Genomic DNA, 21,111 nt, shown 5'->3' with positions numbered 1-21,111 from the left:
GCATTTAAAGAATTACTATAGTAGTATTATATTTTCTTTGTAAATTCAAACAAATGAAGTAAGAAGTGAGTCATCCCCCATTCTCGACACTTTTTTTCTATCATCACTGTTGTCCCAAATTCTATTCCCCAGAGGTGACAATCTTTGTTAGCAGCTTAGTTTCTTTTTTAAAGGCTTTGGTCATGCATTCACACACACACAAAATCATTTTCTTGTGATAACCTGGTATCTGGTGTTTTAACTTGGTTGGTCAGTACATGTCCTGTTCCTTCAGCTGTATCCGTGGCATATACTACATATCAAGTCAGATGAGAATTTAACTCTTGGCCATCTCTGATGTAAGCATTCCAACCATAGCTTTATATAAAGAGGATTATCTGTGTGATATATCTTTTCTGTAAATTTTGCTATAATTAAATTCTGCTTAATTGGAATAGAGTAGAAGAGACATTCCTTTTCATGGTAATGTTAACACATATTGCTTATTTTGCACACTCAAATAAACTGCAATATTTTTGCTTTGTTTAGAAGATAAAATCAATTCTTTCAAATTTTTACTTTTTTTTTTTTTTTTAAAGATTTTTTATTTATTTATTCATGAGAGACAGAGAGAGAGAGGCAGAGGGAGAAGCAGGCTCCCAAGGAGCAGGGAGCCCGATGTGGGACTCGATCCTAGGACCCTGGGATCATGACCTTAGCCGAAGGCAGACGCTTAACCATCTGAGCCACCCAGGCACCCTTAAATTTTATTTTAAAAATCTCAAAAAGACTTCATTTTTGTCACAATATTTATAGTGACAACACACTAATTTAGCACATATCATAAGGGAAGACTTCCTAGAATAACACCAGGTAGCGTTCATATGTAAGAAGACATTACTTGATAATTAAACAGTGTTGTTTTAGTGAGGCTAACTTTTGTTGTTACTCTCTTCTATTTGAAAAGATCAAGTGCACAGTGTTCCTATAGCACAAATGGGGAATTACCAGGAATACCTCAAGCAAGTACCTTCTCCACTAAGAGAACTTGATCCTGATCAGCCTCGAAGGTTGCATACGTTTGGCAACCCTTTTAAGCTAGATAAAAAGGTAAACTTGAAATGTTCCATTGTATAATTCATTTGTGGATTTAACAGTTCTTAATTTAACTAAAGTAAGCTACTTTTCTTGGTAGACTAATAAATGTCAACATACTTATAAAATAGTTGCTCTAATGGGGATTGGAATTAGTTGTGCCGTTTAAAGACTGTATGTAAATCCAGGGAAATTATATTCTTTTTTGTTATAGGGTATGATGATAGATGAAGCAGATGAATTTGTGGCTGGACCTCAAAATAAACATAAACGACCTGGAGAACCAAATATGCAAGGGATCCCTAAAAGACGTCGCTGTATGTCTCCACTACTAAGAGGCAGACAACAGAATCCAGTTGTGAACAATCATATTGGAGGAAAAGGACCACCTGTACCTATGACTCAAGCACAGCCAGATCTTATTAAACCCCTTCCTCTTCATAAAAGTAAGAGTTTAAAAAAAAAAAAACATTATTTGCTGCTTTTTGTTTCTTTGTGGGGGAAGAGATTTTTTAATAGATTATAGAAAATACTGATTGATAAAGCCCAAGAGTGTTTAGAGAAGATACTTGTTTCTGCTAATTAGCATGTAATCATTTTATATGTCTTTTTAATGAACATTTGTTGGACATTTCATATATTTATTATGCTTTATTATAGCTAGCATGATCTAAATATCATTTACAAGTCTTAAGTTTTTCAAAATAAGTTATTAGAGGGGCATTATCAGTATCCACAGAATGATGTTTTTCAATTTCAGGTTAATTCAACAACTAATTGTTAAATACGTATGCTATTGTAAACAGTGCTAGGCATTGAAGTATAGCAGTGAATGAGACAATAGTGATCTCTGCCTTCATTTATAATGAGTAAGGAAAGATAGTCATTGAATGTTTCATTAGAAGTGTGATGAATGTTATAAAGGGGAAGTCAAGTATGTTTTGGAAGCATGGGTAAGAGGATTTAACTTATTTAGTTTGTGGGGTCAAGACCCTTTACTGAGGAAGTTATGTTTAAGCCAACATTTGAAGGGTGAATGGGAGTTGTTTCACTAAAGCTGTGCATTTAGTAGTAGTGCTAAGCAGTTTGCTGCATGCTACTATATGCTACAGTGGTGGTAAAGAAGAATATGTGCGAACATATACACTAAAGAGAAGGGATTAAGGGAACTGAAAGAAGCCTAGTATAGCAAAGGTGTTGGGAATGAGATAAGGTAAGAAATGAAAGATAGGCTGAGGCCAGATCATGGAGGGCCCTGGAGGCCATTGTAAAGATTCTAGACTTTAAGGACAATGAGAATCTTTGAAAGGTTTTGAAGAGCGAGTGACCTGATCTGATTAGCATTTTATAAAGACCAGGCCAACTGTATTGTGTGGAATATTGTTAGGGAAGAACAAGAATGGATTTAGGGGAACCCTTAGTGAATTAATGATTGCATTAATTATAGGTAGTGATTATTTGTAGTCTATAACATCTTAACTGGAGAGAAACCAAATATTCTATACTTCCTGATAGAATTATATAGTGTCTTGCCAAAAAAAAAAGAAAGAAAGAAAGAAATTGAACCTTAATCTGATCAAGCCTCTAGATCTAACTACCAATTTATAGGAAATACAAAGGATAGAGAAACATATTAAATGACAAAACAGGGATACAATTGGCATAATCTGGATTGTGGGGAACTGTAGGACAAAGAAAATGGGGTCTATATGTTTCCAGAAAAAAATGCATAGAAAAAAAGAGAGGTTATAGAAGGATTTTATAGGTTAAAAAGGTAGTTAAAAGACATATAAACCAATTACATTGTACAGGGCCTGATTTGGACCCTGAAACAAATAAAATCGAACTTTCCCTACAAATAGAAAATGTATAAGACATTGTGGACATTGATAGGATATTTGATGTTGTTAAGTAATTATTATGGATGCACAGAAACTAGTTAGGAAACCCAGGGAAGAGCTAATGACCTGGCAGTGGAGTTTGGAGAACGTGTATTTGAGAAATACTTGGAAATACCAGTAAAGACATGGTGATGACGGACTGGATATTGGAGCCAGGGCAAGAGAGGAGTTGAGAGATGCTGGGTAGACAAGGGTGACAGGGTGGAGTGGAAGAAGAGAGGATGAGTGAGTTTAGAAGCGCCCATTAAATAGCCACGTGGAGATCCTGGGGTAGAAGATGGGTATTTTAGTTTAGACCGCCGAAGAAGAGACGGGGGAAAAAGAGGGAGATGCAGGAGGCAGTCTTAACCTCCATTGGAGTGAATTAAATCACACCAAGGGAAACAATGAGAAGCAGCAGCCTAGAACAGAACTTTGAAAGTTTCATTCTTCTGTATATAGCTGTCCAATTTTCCCCACAGCCAAAGTTAAGGAGAGAAACAAGGTTCAAAAAAGGAGACTTGAGAAAGAAGAATCCAAGAAATAGGAGATGAGAAGAATTTGGTGTCATGAGAGCTAAAGGGGAAGAGAATTGAGTGGTTGGTAGTCTCAGATACTTAAACAGATCGGTCAAGAGGATTGGAAAGTTCTATTGGTCTTTGGCTACCTTAGCAAGAGCCAATTCTGGTGGAGTAAAGGGGACAGAACACTATAAAGAAGTGGGTTGAGGAGTGAAAGATGAGAAAATGGAGACAATGAATGTAAATAACCAGTTTAAGAAGTTCAGCTGTGGGGAAAATTGGACAGCTATATACAGAAGAATGAAACTCAACCATTCTCTTACACCATACACAAAGATAAACTCTAAATGGATGAAAGACCTCAATGTGAGACAGGACATGACATGTCTCCAAAGGCAAGGGAAACAAAAGCGAAAATGAGCTTTTGGGACTTCAAGATAAAAAGCTTCTGCACGGCAAAGGAAACAGTCAACAAAACTAAGAGGCAACCCACAGAATGGGAGAAGATATTTGCAAATGACATTACAGATAAAGGGCTGGTATCCAAGATCTATAAAGAACTCCTCAAACTCAACACCCAGAACACAAATAACCCAGTCAAAAAATGGGCAGAAGACATGAACAGACACTTCTCCAAAGACATACAAATAGCTAACAGACACATGAAAAAATGTTCAACATCATTAACTATTAGGGAAATTCAAATCAAAACCACATTGAGATACCACCTTACACCAGTTAGAATGGCAAAAATTAACAAGGCAGGAAACAACAAATGTGGGAGAGGATGTGGAGAAAGGGGAACCCTCTTACATTGTTGGTGGGAATGCAAGTTGGTACAGCCACTTTGGAAAACAGTATGGAGGTTCCTCAAAAAGTTAAAAATAGAGTTACCCTATGACCCAGCAATTGCACTACTGGGTATTTACCCCAAAGATACAGATGTAGTAAAAAGAAGGGCCATATGCACCCCAATGTTTATAGCAGCAATGTCCGCAATAGCCAAACTGTGGAAGGAGCCGAGATGCCCTTCAACAGATGAATGGATAAAGAAGATGTGGTCCGTATATATAATGGAATATTACTCAGCCATCAGAAAGGATGAATACCCATCATTTGCATTGACATGGATGGAACTGGAGGGGATTATGCTAAGTGAAATAAGTCAAGCAGAGAAAGACAGTTATCGTATGGTTTCACTTATATGTGAAACATAAGGAATAGCACGGAGGACATTAGGGGAAGGAAGGGTAAAACTGAAGGTGGGGGGAATCAGCGAGGGAGATGAACCATGAGAGACTATGGATTCCGGGAAACAATCTGAGGGTTTCAGAGGGGAGGGGGTGGGGGGATGGGTTAGCCTGGTGATGGATATTAAGGAGGGCACGAGTTGTAATGAGCACTGGGTGTCATACGCAAATAGTGAATCATGGAACACTGCATCAAAAACTAATGATGTAATGTATGGTGACTAACATAACATAATAAGATAAATAAAATAAAATTTTTGTGTATGTATATATAATTGTAAAAAACAAAGAAGTTTAGCTGCCTTGGGGAGATGGGAAAAGAGAATGATAGCTGGAAGAAGTCATGGGGTTAAAGATGGTGACTTTGCTTTGTCTTTAAGATGACAGAGTTGAGCATGTTTAAATGCTGGTGTGATGGAACCAATAGATAGAGGTTGAAAATGAAGACGAGAGAAAGCATAATCAGCACAAAATCACTGGGAAGGCAGAAGGGAATGGTCCAGAGCCCAGATGAAAGAGTGCGGTTTCCACTGAAGCAGAATGGATGTGGGCACAAGTTTAACAGTGGGAAGTAGAGAAGTTCCTGTTTCACGGCTCTGCTTTTCTTTCCCCTGTGAAGTAGGCGACATACACTACCGAGAGGGAAGGAGAGATTTGGGAAAGTCAGAGATGTTAAGAGAGTGGAGAAGGTTAGAATGGTCTTTAGTGGGAGAGGGAGAGAAGGTTGTAATAAGATTGCTAGGTAGTGCTAAGATCCAGGAATACTTGGCTGGTGATGGTGATAACTCTGCAGAGCTGGATCATATTTCTCCAGTAGTGCTCATCATTCCAAATGCAGGTGTCTAGAGCAAGCAGATAGAGAGTCGTCACATTTGGAGTTTTGCCTGGCAGGTATCATGGGAGGACAATATAAAGAGAATTTAGGACACTGTTAAAAAGTAATACATTATGGGATGTAAGTTGGATAGATAAAAAAGAGGCATCTAGAAGGTAGGATCTGATGAATAGGAGGGAGAAAATGGAGGAGTTGCTGGAATAAGAGTCTGGCTGAGTTAAGAAAAACAGCGGGAGTCCTGCAAAGATAAGGCTTATACTCCTCTATCCATGGGTTTGTGTTTGATTTGCGAGGCAAACAAGATGAGAAATTAAAGAATTGAGAGGCCATGTATTTGGCAGGTGATCTGCATAGACATTGAAGTGGCACATACTACAGTACTTCTCAAACTTTAGTGTGTAATTGAATCACCAGAGGATCTAGTTAAACTGCAGATTCTAATTCATTGTTTGGAGGAGGGCTCAAGATCATCATTTCTAGCAAACTCTCTGATGGTGGTGCTAATACTGCTTGTATTTGAGTAGTAATGACTAGGACAATGCCCAAGGGACATGGGGGTATAAGGAAATCTGTGAACCAGGTGTGACCACAGAGGTGTACCTTAGAGATCAATAAAGCTAGTGATAAGGAGAGAGAGAATGAGCAGAGTGGCATAGTTGAGCCTCGGAAGAGCAAGAGTGTTACAGGAGTGCATGGAGAAAGTATCTTAAAGTGGCACTAGAAGGTGAAGGAGTCAGTGACTCCACATCCTTATTTTAAGTCTGTGGAGAGTGTTTGAGAGAAAGTAATTTCACTTCAAGTCTGAAAAGAGGAGCAGTTTCTTGGCCAGAGAGCTGGGTTTCAGTTAAAGCAGGAGTTGTTGTAGAGAATATTCAGGAAAATTTGCAAATCATGGAAGGGGATTTAGGGAGGGAGTCAGAAGTCTAAGGGATTTTTGTGGGAATGTGTTTACCTTTTGGACAGTAAATGAGGGAAGTAGAGATGACTTTAGCTGGTGTCCTGGAGGTTTGGTGAGCAGTCTGGGAACTTCTAATTTAGCTGCTTTCTGTGGGGGGCCAGAGTTTGCAAGCTTTTTTTTTTAAGTCTAGTAATCTGATGAGCTGCTGTGGGCACCAGGCTGTTCTGTGTTGCTCAAGTAACAAAGACTGGCTGGGTGGTTATAAGAAAAGAGTGTGCTATCAAGTGACCAGTTTGACGGTGTGTTCCCTGCAGAGTATTGAGCAGTTTGGACTTCCTGTGTTTACTTTTGCCTCTAAATGATAGTACGTGTATAAGGCAGAGGTTGGTTGGAATGAGCTAAGGCTCTCTATATGTTTCCTTAAAGTATTAGAAATCTACTTGTTCAGTAAAATCGCCATAAAATAAAGCAGAGAACTAAAAGTTGCTTGCAAGTATCTTTTATTTTTTTCTCAAGGGCAAAAGTTGTACAGATTTTGTAAATACTATAAATGTTTCACATTGAAATCCACCATCTCTTTGGCAGAGCTTAAGATCATATCATATTATTTGTTAATTTGCATCTGTCAAGGAGATTAGTTGTGATTTGCTGTAATATTATTTGTAGCTTTTTTTTTTTTTTACTGTGTTCTTTGAAACTGGCTCACGTCATTTTTTTTTCTTATCTTTGTTTTTAGTTTCAGAAGCCACTAATGATTCGACAATAGATGATGTGGTTGAAAATCACGTTGCAGACCAACTTTCATCAGATATTACACCAAATGCTATGGATGCTGAATTTTCACCTTCTTCCCCAGCCAATTTACTGGAACGACCAACCAATCATACAGAGGCTCTTGGTCATGACCATTTAGGAACTAATGACCTCACTGTTGGTGGATTTTTAGAAAATCATGAGGAACCAAGAGATAAAGAACAGTGTCCTGAAGAGAATATACCAGCATCTTCACTCAACAAAGGAAAGAAATTGATGCATTGCAGAAGCCATGAAGAGGTCAACACTGAACTAAAAGCACAAATAATGAAAGAGATCCGAAAGCCAGGAAGAAGTAAGTATAATTAGAGGCACACCTCGTATTTGACTTCTGTGTGTGCTCAAAGAAGTCAAATTAACTAAAAACATAGATCTGATTCTAGATCATCTGATCTATTATATATTCCTTATATATACAGCTATATAAGATTTGGTTCTTTATTCAACCTACAAACACTAAATATCTACTACATCCAAAGTATTATAGTGTAGTTATGGTAAGCAGGAGGGACTGAGAGCAGAGCTTAAAGAACACATAGATAAATTGCACATAGTTCCTACCATGACAGGAACCTGGAGTCCTGAGTATTTTTCTACATAGCAACTGCAATTGAATGTAGCAGCAAACCCAAAAAGATGGAGTGAATATTAGATGACTTCATATCTGTGAAGTTCCTGGCATAGTGTCTACCACTGCCTTTAAGGTTTAAACTATGATAGTGACCAGGGATGTGTTTAGGCCAAAAAACAGAAGTTATAAAATCTGTCTGTTACGTGAATACTAAAGAACTTTGTGGGATAAAATTTCAATATTATTGGCATTCATTCAAAAGATGTTGACAAATCACCTGCTGTGATGATACAGTGACCCACGGGTGGTTCAGAAGTGGGTAAGACAGCCCTTGCCATTTAGGGGCTTATAGTCCTTGGCAGGGTTTTAGGTGAAAACTTGAAACTGAAATAGCACTCGTACCCATCTACCCCCTCCCCCATCTGCCCCTCCCTACCATGGGAACTGTAGTTTAGAATTTGAATTACAAGGATGGAGGCGCCTTGCTTCTTTTTCAGTGGCACTATCAGAAAGCTCTTCACTTATTTTTCTAAGCTTTATGTTTGATATCTTCATGGGAACTTTTACCAAGAATGCAGTTTTACATGTTATTTTATCTTTGCTGATATATGATGAAATATATGTATTATAAAATTCTTAGTGGTGAAAATTTTACAAAGAATGTCTTGGTTTCTGTAGTATATCTTGATATAGTAAACTGCAGTAGAAAAATATTGAATAAGAGTGTGTAGAAAAGCCACTTAATTTTTTTTTGCTTCTCTTGTTTTAAGAATATGAAAGAATCTTCACGTTACTGAAGCATGTGCAAGGCAGTTTACAAACAAGACTAATATTTTTACAAAATGTCATTAAAGAAGCATCAAGGTAAATAATCTATTGCACATTTTGAAATGATTATGAAATGAGTCCCCAGATTACAGTCAGTATTTTAATAATCTCTATTTTGTACTTATGGTATCATGCATATATATGACACACCCGTGTGTATATAAGTTCTTCTTCTTTTTTTTTAGTTTATTGAAAGAATTCACGCAAAAAACAGCCATACAGATTCTTCACCAATTATGGACCTTTTCTCCCTACAGATTACAGATACTTGCATAATTCTCATTTATCCTACTCTGTGGCTTTTTGGGGGTCTTTATATTTAATAGCCTTTAATTTTTCTCCTTTGTATATTTGGACTATAGTTAATATTAATCATTGATTAGAAATAACCTTGAAAGACAATATTTGGATGCAGTTCATTTGTACGTAGGAAAACATGTAATTAAGGGGAGCAGAGTTGGACAAATGGGCCTTATTCTGATTGCTTCAGTAGCCCAGGATTATGTACTTTAATACAAAGAATGTGGATCAAGATTATGAAGGGTAACTATGAAGTGCAATTAACTGGAAAGCATAGTTGTATGAGTTTAGGGAGTACAGAAACATTTATTTTTCCTTTAAGACTTCTTTAGTATTCTAAGAAAACTTAGTGTTATCTGACCTTCTAAATATACCGACCCTCCAATAGTCCCCCAGTTTCTTCCATGCTACGCATAAAGGTATTTTTAGATAGAGCAGTTAATTTTTTTCCTTTTTTTTGGAGTGGCTAGAGCATAGGCCACTTTGAAGGTTCAAGATAAGACCATAACTTTTCATGTTATTTATTTTGAGTATTTAACCTATTCTTTTCTTTATGTAACATTCTATCAACTCAAACTTCATCATGGATTTAGCTATATTCCTGGTGCCTGCCCTCTACTTCTGCCACCTTTTAGAGAGATGTGTAATATTGTGGTGGTTATTCATATGAATTTACAAGTAGAGAGGAAGTGGGTATAGATTGGACAGCATTTTTGGATATTCTAAAAAGCATCAGCAGTATGAGTATTTATGTAGATGGATGCAATTTTATTCTACGTATTAGTGAAAAAAATTTCAAGTCACCACTTGAACTTTAAATGTTTGCTATAACCTATATCACAGATATCTAATTATCCTTGATTTGCTAGCTTTCAAATTATAATAGTAGAACTCAAGGGTTTTTTAATGCTACCATCCAACTATTCATTTCTTCTTCTGTTTTGTGGGGATTATATTCATACTTTTTTCACATTCCTTTCAACATTCAACTTTTAAAAAGCATCAGAAGCTATTGGAGTCATTGCTTTGGGAGTCCAAATTTTGTTGGAATATTTGTAACCATTGTAAATGTTAGGGGTTTTTTGTTTTTCTTTTTGGATGTAGAACAGATAACTTGCTTCTGTTGTACCTGGGCCTGGATTATTTGTTTTAGGAACAAACTGTAATTCTGCACTGATAAAATAATTTGCTTATTTTCCAGTGAATTTTATATATCATAAAGTTGTTTTTTCATTTTCATTTTCCTTTGAAAAATCTTCCCAAGGCAGTTTCTGTCTTTGAAAAACAAAACGAAACAAAATTATACTGATCTATATCCATTAAAAAGAAATTGAGAGCGCTATTACTTATTTTTTTTTATACAGGTTTAAAAAACGAATGCTAATAGAACAACTGGAGAACTTCTTGGATGAAATTCATCGAAGAGCCAATCAGATCAACCATATTAATAGCAATTAAAAGAAAACAGAATGTGGCCACTTATTTCACTATCTTCTCCAAATACAAAGTAAATACAAGACTGTTGTGATCTTGCATTCATTTTTTGACATGCATTGTTGGCTATTTGAAATACTAAGAGCAAGTCTACAGATCCTTTTTCCATCATTTTACAGTGACCTTTTCTTCATTTTGGTTTATTTTTGTAATGTGAAAAATATCACTCTAAAACACATTTTTATTTAACAAACTAAAAATATTCCTCCAGATCTCTTGCTTGTCATTGACTCTTGCGTGTCAATTTCCCTCAGGTTCTATTTTCTTAAACCAACCTTTAAAATTGTCACCTCTGTTAAGGTTGAACTTTGCCAAAAAAAAATAAAAAAGAAGTTACTTTGTAATTTTTGGGGAAAAAAGCACATACATTAAAACTAGGTAATGTTTTGTATATACAGTTATTTTGGATATATTATTGTAAGTTGTACAAATGTATTTTGAAGAATATTTAAGAAAAGCACTTTTGTTATTCCATCAATAAATGCTCTATTTTACTCTTGTGTGGTTTAGGAAATAATCACATTTAAAATCATTTAAAACCATCTTAAGGGTAATGGAATTTTAAAGGCCTTGCTTTTTAAGCATTGGAAAAATACACCACTTGAAGTTCATATTTGTTAAAGCTAACTGTAATTACCTGTTACATAACCTGCATTGTCTTCTTACTCTATGTTCTTAGATTTTGTTGGCCACACCAACATATTCCCATTTCTGCCTAGATAATAGAAATGACGGTATCTGGGGCAAATAGGCAGACACTTTAAAAGCTGTTTAAAAGCAAAAATCTTTAATACTGGTTTCTTTAATCCCAACACTTTTTTCCTTTCTCACTAGGATTTTGGATGGCACTAAGTTGAAGCTGTTAGTTAGGGAGTTGTAAGTTTGGGGGGCATCACATACTCTGAAATGTCTAGTCTTTAGCAGGTTGACGCCATGCTTACAAAAGTCCCACAACAAATTGGGGGTTCAAAGGGGATCTCTTTGTTCTCCTCTGCTATTCTTATACATATAAACTCCATTTTGTTTAGAGGCTAAATGGAAAGCAAACATTTAAGATGACTTCGCTCATTGTGCATTTCCCCTGACTTACCCAGGATAAGGAACAACCAACACTGTTCACTGTCCACTCTCAGTCCAACATGACCTCACGTGTCTTCACTGAGGACATGACCCTATGACCAGACTCACTCACTCACCTTTCATAGATCACTGCTGTGCCTTGTAGTGCTTTTGGGTAGAAATGAAGGTTAAAATACATTTAGATTAAGAGAGGGCAAAATAAATTTATAAAATTATAGTAAAATTGATGGACTTTTAGTTTCATAATATTTGAAAATCACATACCCTTATCTTTTTACACTTTAGCAGAGGCTTTTTAAAATTTCAAGGGTATAGCAGAATGCAATTGTAACTTTTTATGAAGAAAAGCATAGATGAAAGTGGAGAACATGCTTGAGATCTCTTAATTTAGTCTAGGGGATTTGAAACTCTCCCAATGCTGAAGACAAATCCTGTTGAGAAAAAGAGGCATTTAATGTAATGTTACATAGTATTTTCATATGCAATTCTTTAAACCTTTTTTACCTCCACAAATACCTTTAAAGCAGGATATCATTTAATAGATGGAATTGTTAAGGTAATTACCTGCAGTCACTGCTAAATTCAAGAGCTACACAAAATCCAGAATATACTGTCTGGTCTTAAATTGTCTTTATGTATATTTTGATTCTGTGATTAATAGAAGGGATTACAAGTCTATTCAGATAAAAGTTCATACTTAACAAGAATATTTAGGAAAGGGATTCAGTCTTTTCCAATGTTTAGCAGCTTTCCTTATCAGGAAGTTCTTATTTCCCTTTTACAGATTGCTGATGAGGTAATGATCCTTTAAACCCTTCACCTTTATTACATTTTTTGGGATGAACCCTAGAAGGAGTTGGGAAGAGAAACAGTTTGTTCAGTCTCCTCTTTCTGTCCTTAATCTCTCTGCCATCATACTCTATGGCCTGCCTCATCCAAAACCTAGTCACAAGGTTTGAAACCAATCGAAACTCAAGCTTAATATCCCATCTTGCAGGTTTTTTACATTTTAAGAAACTGGGCATATTAGTAAATTAGTAAAATACTATAGAATTCTTGTAAGCAAAGGGGAGGGAGGGAGTATATTTCAGGGGAATATCATGCCTCTTAGGTCCTTTAGATCACTGGGTGGCTTTAGGCTGGACAAGTGATATTCTCCAACAGTGTAATCTTGAGATTAAGATCGTTTTTCTTAATGTTCCCAAATGTGTCCCATTTGTCAATGGATTCATTATTTGCCCTAAACAGTAAGATTTGTCAATTTGGTGTAATGAAGGCTGAGACTGATTTCTATCTCTTTGATACCACTCTCTCACCAGAAGAGTAGCCACCTTGAATCATGTGGGCAAATACCTCCCAGAAAGAGTAAACTCACAAGGACTATATTTAGATGTGTGGCGGATTATGGAACTGGTTTTGGATTAGCCTTTTATTTTCATTGTTTATTGAGGCAGTTGTGAAAACTCCGATCATTGAAATAGTGGTGTGTCCTTTACTAGTTCAAAGGTTTTACGTCATTTTTATGCAGTTGAATTCCAAAAGAGAAATCGTTCTCTTTTAACTGTCATCATCTTTTATTGGCTATCAGCTTTTGACAATGACCTTTCTGTTCACGTTTATAGTCCTGTCTCTGTTTCTTGAGGAAGTAGAACCTGTCGTTTTTTTCATCTTTCATTTTTTTGACATGTATCCTTTCCAAGAGAGGGCTCTCTGTTGCCTGTTTTGAGTGATAAGTGACAATTTCATCTAATAAACATGGGGTTGGAATGATCATGGTGAAATCCTAGGAGAATATATTCTGTTGATGGACTTTTTCTCCCCAAATAATCCCAAAATAGATTATTTCCTAGTGAATGATTATCTTCATCCTTTTTGTCACAAAAGTGTTCCTTTGATTTCTAGCACAAGTTACATCAGTATGCAAATGATTCTCAGATAAAATGATGTTGACAGTATTTCCTTAACAATTTGTGTAAAACCTATGCGTAATTCTCATTATTCTAACTTTTGACTTTTTTTCTCTCCATAAATAAAAATAATGCCTGATGTTTAGTTAAAGTAGATCCACTTTTGCTTGATTTTGTTAGTCTTGTTCCATCCTATTTCTTTTTAACACATTGTTTCAACTTGCCAACAACTCTTTACTGAGAATCTCTTTTCCTTCCCAGGCTGATAAATAATTGTCGGGGGGAGGGGGAACATTGAGAGGAATAATTTGAGTACTTTGTTCATTGTTGAAGCTGAAAGGACCTCTGCTTGTCCTTCTGATGTGTTCAGGCTTTGCCTGTACCATACCATCTTTGGATTCTGATGAGATTGTATAGTGGGTCTTAGAAGTACTAGGGCAAACACTTGATTTTTGTGGCATTTCAGCAAGTGTGAGAAAGATCAAGAGAAAAACTAGAAATCCAGGTGCATTCACTAGAATACGGGGGTTGCTGAGTCAGAAGACTACTTGGATATGCTGGTGCCCTGAAGGAACTATCTTTTGTCCTACAGTGATGAGAAAGCAAGGCAACAACTGGGGGAAAATCAAGATGTATCATTTATTTTACTTTCATGATCTTTCTAAGTCTCCCCAGAAGTAGAAGCCTGAATTTTTAAAAATCCACATCAACTAAAAATGAGCTGAAGGAGAAGTCAAAAACTACATGGAGGATATTAGTTTCCTTGGTAGTTATGGAATACTCCCCTTTCTCAGGATACGCGACAAGAAACTGGGAAGCTTCTGAAACCATAGAAACTAGCTAGAAGGAATGCTTGTTCTAGGCCACAGTGGACACACGTTGCTAGAGAGATGCTGATACATATTTATCTGAATTCTATCAAAAAAATACTGTCCTACCTGTGTCGGGTTCTCTCAGCAAAAAGAAGAATGGTCGATCTGCTTTAAAAAAAGGAATCCGAGACCTTTTCAGTAACAACAGAGCTGCAGGAGAGAGAATAGAAGAATCCCATTGCATTTTCTATTCATTTGAGGAAAGTCACTATTAAAATTGGATATGAAGTCAGCTATATCCCTTGATTTTTGAAGAAATAAAAGCATCCTAATGATATTTCATTGTTTAGTGTTATGATGGGGGTACAAATGGGAAAATTAAGAAGATTCATTTAGCCAACCTTGTGTCCCATTTTCAAAATACTTCATGGAATAAATTCCTTACTAAAGGTAATTTTCAGAAGGATTCCATTCCCTGTTTATGGGGATGATGGGACAAATCCTTTTCAAAATGGATTTCTCTTCTCCCATCAGTTTTCAAACTTTGCTCTGTGTTAACATTTCTTTTTTAAAAAATGCTATACCACATCTGGACTTGGGGTTTTTTACTGGGAAGGTTTAGAAATGTGAAGATTGAACTGGATAAATCTGACAAAGGCAGATAAGGGCAAGCAGTGTGACTGAGTGCTGCTGACCCCTTTATGAACATACCTGCGGCTGCAGATGCCTTGGTGCCTTCCTCTGAAACCTCAATCTTGGCTTTGTGGATTGCTTCAGAAACATAAAAGCCATCTTGGCCTAATCCCAGGAAATAAAAATGTGAATTGCTTATTTCCATTTTTAATGCATTTAGCTTAAGGATTTGAGTGTATTTTTAAAGAATGCACTTAACTTAATTACAGTCTCATGCTGCTTACAATAGCTAGGGAGAGATTTGGAAAATTCTTAAGCTGCAATATTTTATGTAACTTTTAAAACCTCAGATTTGGTGAATTTAATAAATAATCCCCCCCCAAATTAATAGAGCTGTGCCCTGTTTTTTCAGTAGTTTTCAAAAATAATTTCTAGTTAATATCAAAATCTTTCCTTAAGCCAGTCTTTTTTAAACTTTGGTGGTGTAAGAATTGTCAGTGTACATGTCAAAATGGATTCTGGAGTCCAAGAATCTGCATTTTTCAGCCAGCTTCTGGGATGATGTCCCTTGAATTCTTTCTTGGACTGCATTTTAAGAGCCACTTTTAAATGACAGTTACAGGTTTGTACTGTGGACCTTAAAAGGCATAACTCAATGTACTAAAAATGTGTCTAATACTACATGACTGCATTCAGTCATGCAATTAATTTGCCCCCTGGGGGCAAGTCTGCAAAGATGGTAAGAGGTTAGAACTGTAATAGTTGTGTGCTAACAGTTTCAAAGAAGCTTAGCAAACGGGAATATGAATGATTAAGTTAGAGGAATTGATAGCTCTTTGTAATTTAACCATTAATCATTTTTGAACTACTCTCCACGGTGATGTGGTACGTGACCTAATAACAAAGGAAAATAAGAGTCTTTAGAACTAGCAGAAAGTTTAGCTAGTTATACCTACCCTTTCATTTGAGAATGAGCTGTTAAGTGATCTGAGGTCACACACTTGATAAGAAATAGAAATTGGGCATTTGCAGGTTTTCTGACAGTGCAGCACCCATTTCCACCCCACCCCGCCACAAAAAAACACCACCTTGTATTTTAGTCAACTCTAGCATGCCACTGGAAAGGGATCTGTGACATGAGTCTTAAAATAATCATTTCAATATACATGTATTTTGAGAGAGCTTCTTTGTTTCATCTTAGACTAATTGTTTTGCATTTTTCATGCACATACAAGGAGATGCAAATGAATGTCGTGAGAGAATAAAACCAGCCAAGTATAGGATATGCAGCAATAAGGTACACAGGAAATTGTGAGTTGGCTATATTTGTTGTAAGAAACAGTTATTTTCCAGCATCATTGAAGGGGACCAGACAAGGGCCATAGGAAGGGAAAAATCAATGGAAACTTTCATCTGGTATCATTTATCCTAAAACCAGTGAAGGATCTGATTTTAGTAGTTGGTCTTTTTCTGTAGGATCTTTTAGAAAAGAAACTTCTCTCTAATTCATAGTTTCACTAGCTCATTGAGCAAACTGAATGAGATGCAGTGCTCAAATTAGAATTTTGTGGATAAATAATGGTTCTCTGATGGCCATGAGGTTTTACTTATCTGTGACCTCATTACTGTGGTGTGGTATCTGAACATTTCAAATCAGTGTCCGTGAAGTCAGCAGAGGTTCACTATGAAACTCTCTACCAGCTAAGATACAGGAAATGTGGTTGTGTTAGAGTCTAGGCACTTTGACACAATGTGAAAAATAAGACCAAATGGTACGAATGAGTCTTCAGTTAGATAGGCTTGGCTATTACAATTTCTTGAGGAGTTTCATTTAAATAGCTTTTCTCCATCACACTACAGGAGTGGTCCAATAATTGATAGTTACATGCAGGGCCATTGAGCCAAGACCCACGGCCTGTCTTGCCCCAGCATCCACACCTCTCTTAAATTTTATCTCTGGGGAGAGTTAAACATTTCAGAAGACCAACATTTGTGATCAAAATAAGAATTCAGGAGTCATTGTACGTTTGTGTTTCTCTTCTTGCTTGATCTTGTATTACAGATCTATTTGCTTACTTTTGTCAACTGGCTATTGAAATGTTATGCAACTAATGAAAGCGAGGTAGAAGAATCCAAGCACAAAGGGATTCTCCTGCTTTGGGTTCATCTTCTGCTGTGCTGGCAGCTACTTAGTGCCATTGAGGGTCATACAACAACAATCCCAAGATTGTTTATAGGTGCTATGCTATAAAAAGGGATCCATGATTAATTAAAACGGGAAATGCAGGTTGAATAGTTTTGTGTTTTTGTTTTTAGTAGTGGACTTCTTAGAGCTGCTTATATGCTAATGTTTGTAGTGAATCTCTACAGTAGGACTATAATATGTAATGTTTAACCATGGAACGACCTGCAACATCTCCTGTCTCTAGATTTACCAGATTAGCATTCTGGAAAACTGTAGCCCATCATAAATCCATTTGCTCCTATCTTACATTTCAATATCCAAAGCAAAGTGTTAAGATTCTTCTTACCCTCCTTCCTGGCATACTCTCCACTCTTCCGTAATATCTACAAGTATTCGTGTCAACCTTTCTTTTTAGATTGTTAGCTCCTAGAAGGCAGAAGCTGTTTTATTAATTTCAAATATTTTTTACTTTGCCTAACTAGCATAATAATGCTTGGTACATAATTGCATTCAGTAAATGTTGGATGAATGAATAATAGACACTCCTCACATTGTACCTTTGTTTCATTTCCCCTTAAAAAGAGCTGCCTTAATGTTCTTTAATCTGATTTCACTTGTAAGGAAATGTTGGTTGGTATCTCTAGAATCATAGGGGTACAACAGAGAATGGGTCTTTGGCAAGTTTTATCCAAATGATTGTTTCAGTGCCTCTTTCCCCTTTGTTAGTGGAGACCATCATTTTTTGTGTGTGGTAGATCATACTCTCAAGAGGTTTAAGAGTCTTCATAATGACAATGTGTAAACACAAGATTTGCAAAATGTAAATCAATGTCCCAACATCTAATCCTCAGCTTCTCAAAATGCAGGATAAACATTATTTGCTGTGTCATTTGTCTTTCCAATTATTATTACTTACTATTGGCAAATTTAGTGGCTTTAAAACAGTTATTGCCAGAATCTGCTTCTAGTTTATCTTTCTCATCTTCTTATCACTTAGTTGTAACAGATGGAGTGTGTCACATAGCACCCAGCCCCGGATATATAGAGAGAGTGCTAAAAAGAATTTGAAATGGCCTCTGAAGCCAGGCTGTGGTCAGTTGCTTTCTCTATTCTTCTCCTCAAGCCCACTTCTCCCTGCCACCCCAGCTTTTTGAGATATAATTGATATAACATTGTGTAAGTTTAAGGTGTATAATGTGATGATTTGGTATATGTATATATTGCAAAATGATCACAATAAGATTAGTTAACACCTCCATCACCTCACATAGTTACAATTTTTGTGTGTATTGTAAGATCTATTGTCTTCGCAACTTTCATATATATAATACAGCATTGTTAATTATAGTCTCCATGCTGTACATTACATCCCTAGAACTTATAATTGGAAGTTTGTACCTTTGACCACCTTCACCCAACCCCCCAACTCCGCCCCCTCCCTGCTCCTGGCAACTATCAGTCTACTCTGTGTTTCTGTGAGTTTGATTTTTTTAGATTCCACATGAAGTGAGATCATACAGTGTCTTTCTCTCTGATTTATTTCACTTAGCATAATGCCCTCAAGGTTTTTCTATGTTGTTGCAAATAGCAGGATTTCCTTCTTTTTTATAGCTAAATATTCCATCAAAATATACATACCACAGCTTCTCTATCTATTCATCTGCTGATAGACACTTAGTTTTTTTTCATATCTTAGGCTATTGTACATAATGCTGCTATCAACATGGGGGTCCAGTTATTTCTTTGATAGTGATTTAATTTCCTTTGGGTACATACTCAGAAGTAGAATTGTTGGATAATGTGGTAGTTCTACTTTTATTTTTTAAGAAACCTCCATAGGGCTTTCCATAATGGTTGGACTGATTTAAATTCCCGTGAACAGTGTACAAAGTTCCTTTTCTCCACATCCTTGCCAACATTTGTTATCTCTTGTCTTTTTGATAATAGCCATTCTAACAGGTATGACGTGATATCTCGCTGTGCTTTTGATTTGCTTTTCTCTGATGATTAGTGATGATCAGCACCTTTTCATGTACCTGTTGGTTATTTGCATATCTTATTTGGAAAAACGTTTATTCAGATCCTCTGTCCATTTAAAAATCAGATTGTTATTATTATCTGCAATTAGGTTGTATGTGTTCCTTATATATTTTGGATATTAATCCCTTAGATATGTGGTTTACAAATATTTTCTCCCATTCTGTAGGTTTCCTTTTCATTTTGTTATTTCTTTTGCTATGAAGACACTTTTAGTTTGATGTAGTCCCACTTGTTTATTTTTGCTTTTGTTGCTAATACTTTTGGTGTCAGATCCAAAAAATGATTGCCAAGACCAATTTCAAGGAACTTTTCTCCAAAGTTTCTTCTAAGAGTTTTATGGCTTCAGACATTTTAAGTCTTTAATCCATTTTGAGTTAATTTTTGTGAGTGTTGTAAGATATGGGTCCAGTTTCATTCTTTTGCATGTGACCATCCAGTTTCCCCAACACCATTCATTGAAAAGACTATCTTTTCCCCATGGAGTATTATTGGCTTCTTTGTCAAATATTAGTTGACTGTATATGCATGGATTTAGTTCTGGGGTCTTGATTCTATCCCATTTGCCTACATGTCTGTTTTTATGCCAGTACCATACTGTTTTGATTACTATAGCTTTGTAATAGAGTTTGAACTCAGGAAGTGTGATGCCTCCAGCTTTGTTCTTTCTCAGGATTGTTTTGGCTATTTGGGGTCTTTTGTGGTTCCATACAAATTTTAGAGTTGTTTTTTTCTATTTCTGTGGAGAATGCCATTGGAATTTTGATAGGGAGTGCATTGAATCTGAGGATTGATTTCAGTAGTATAGACCCTTTACCAATATTAATTCTTCCAATCCATAAACAGAGGATGTTTTCCCATCTATGTGTGTCTTTTTCGATTTCTTTCATCAGTGTGTTGTAGTTTTCAATGTAGAGATATTTCACCTCACTTGGTTAAATTTATTCCTAAGTATTTTATTGTTTCTGATACAATTGTAAGTGGAGTTGTTTTCTTTATTTCTTTTTCAGATAGTTTGTTGTTAGTGTAAAGAAACACAACTCATATTTGTATGTTCATTTTTTATCCTACAACTTTACTGAATTTGTTGATTAGTTGTAATTATGTACCACTATTACAATATTAGAGAATCTGATTTTGACTATATATTTACCATTACTAGAGATTTTTACATATTCATACATTTTTTCAGTGTTAATTAGCATCCTTATTTCAGCTTGAAGAATGTCCTTTAGCATATCTTGTAAGGCAGGTCTAGTGGTAATAAATTCCCTTAGCTTTTGTTGGTTTGGAAAAGTTTTATCTCTGCTTCACTTGTGAAGGACAACTTTGCCAGGTATAGTATTCTTGATTGGCAGTTTTTTTCTTTCAAAATTTTGTATATGTCGTTCCACTCTGTCCTGGCCTGTAGTTTCTGTTGAGAAATCCATTGCTCATCTTATGTGGGTTCCCTTGTAGGTTGCTTGTTTCTTCTCTTGCTGCTTTTAAAATTCTTTCTTTAACTTTTGACAATTTAATTATAATGTGTCTTGGTGTAGCCCTTTTTGGGTTCAACCTATTGGGATTCCTTGGGCCTCATGAATCTGGGAGCCCATTTCTCTCCCCATTTTTGGAATGTTTTTGGCCATTATTGCTTTAAGTAGACTTTCCCTTTTTTTTCTTTAATCTTTTGGGATTCCCATAATGAGTATATTTTTTGTTTTGTGGGTCCCCAATTCCCACAGGCTTTCTTCACTTTTTCATTCTTTTTTTTTTCTTTTTGTTCCTCTGACTAGATAATTTGAAATGATTTATCTTCTAGTTGATTGTTTCCTCTGTTTGGCTGAGTCTTGTTAAAGCTCTCTATTGAATTCTTCAGTGCAGTCATTTTATTCTTTAGCTTTAGGATCTCTGTTTGTTTGGGTTTCTTGGTTTTGTTTTGTTTTGATGGTTTCTATTTCTTTCTTGAACTTTTTATTTTGTTCATGCATTGTTTTTCTAATATTGTTTAGTT

At 36.0% G+C, this 21,111-nt stretch overlaps 2 protein-coding genes across 2 annotated transcripts in view; one reads left to right on the top strand and one right to left on the bottom strand.

The window, feature by feature from the left end:
* The window catches only part of INTS6 (integrator complex subunit 6), an 89,819-nt gene extending 79,332 nt beyond the window's left edge, over positions 1-10,487 (top strand). Inside the window, exons 14-18 of the mRNA XM_032403087.1 lie at positions 947-1,089; positions 1,289-1,520; positions 7,195-7,566; positions 8,613-8,706; positions 10,335-10,487. Of these exons, the coding sequence (XP_032258978.1) occupies positions 947-1,089; positions 1,289-1,520; positions 7,195-7,566; positions 8,613-8,706; positions 10,335-10,428 (935 nt within the window). The 3' untranslated portion in view covers positions 10,429-10,487. The remainder of the gene's footprint in view (positions 1-946; positions 1,090-1,288; positions 1,521-7,194; positions 7,567-8,612; positions 8,707-10,334) is intronic.
* A 417-nt stretch (positions 10,488-10,904) lies between these two features.
* Positions 10,905-21,111, bottom strand: part of SERPINE3 (serpin family E member 3) — a 30,952-nt gene continuing 20,745 nt past the window's right edge. The window contains exons 6-8 of the mRNA XM_032402621.1: positions 14,975-15,061; positions 14,390-14,473; positions 10,905-11,975 (exon numbers count right to left, since the gene is read on the bottom strand). Of these exons, the coding sequence (XP_032258512.1) occupies positions 11,932-11,975; positions 14,390-14,473; positions 14,975-15,061 (215 nt within the window). The 3' untranslated portion in view covers positions 10,905-11,931. The remainder of the gene's footprint in view (positions 11,976-14,389; positions 14,474-14,974; positions 15,062-21,111) is intronic.

The sequence above is a fragment of the Phoca vitulina genome, unplaced genomic scaffold (genome assembly GCF_004348235.1).
Source record: "Phoca vitulina isolate PV1807 unplaced genomic scaffold, GSC_HSeal_1.0 scaffold5, whole genome shotgun sequence".
Classification (NCBI taxonomy): domain Eukaryota; kingdom Metazoa; phylum Chordata; class Mammalia; order Carnivora; family Phocidae; genus Phoca; species Phoca vitulina.
This window is presented reverse-complemented; position numbering and strand designations above follow the sequence as displayed.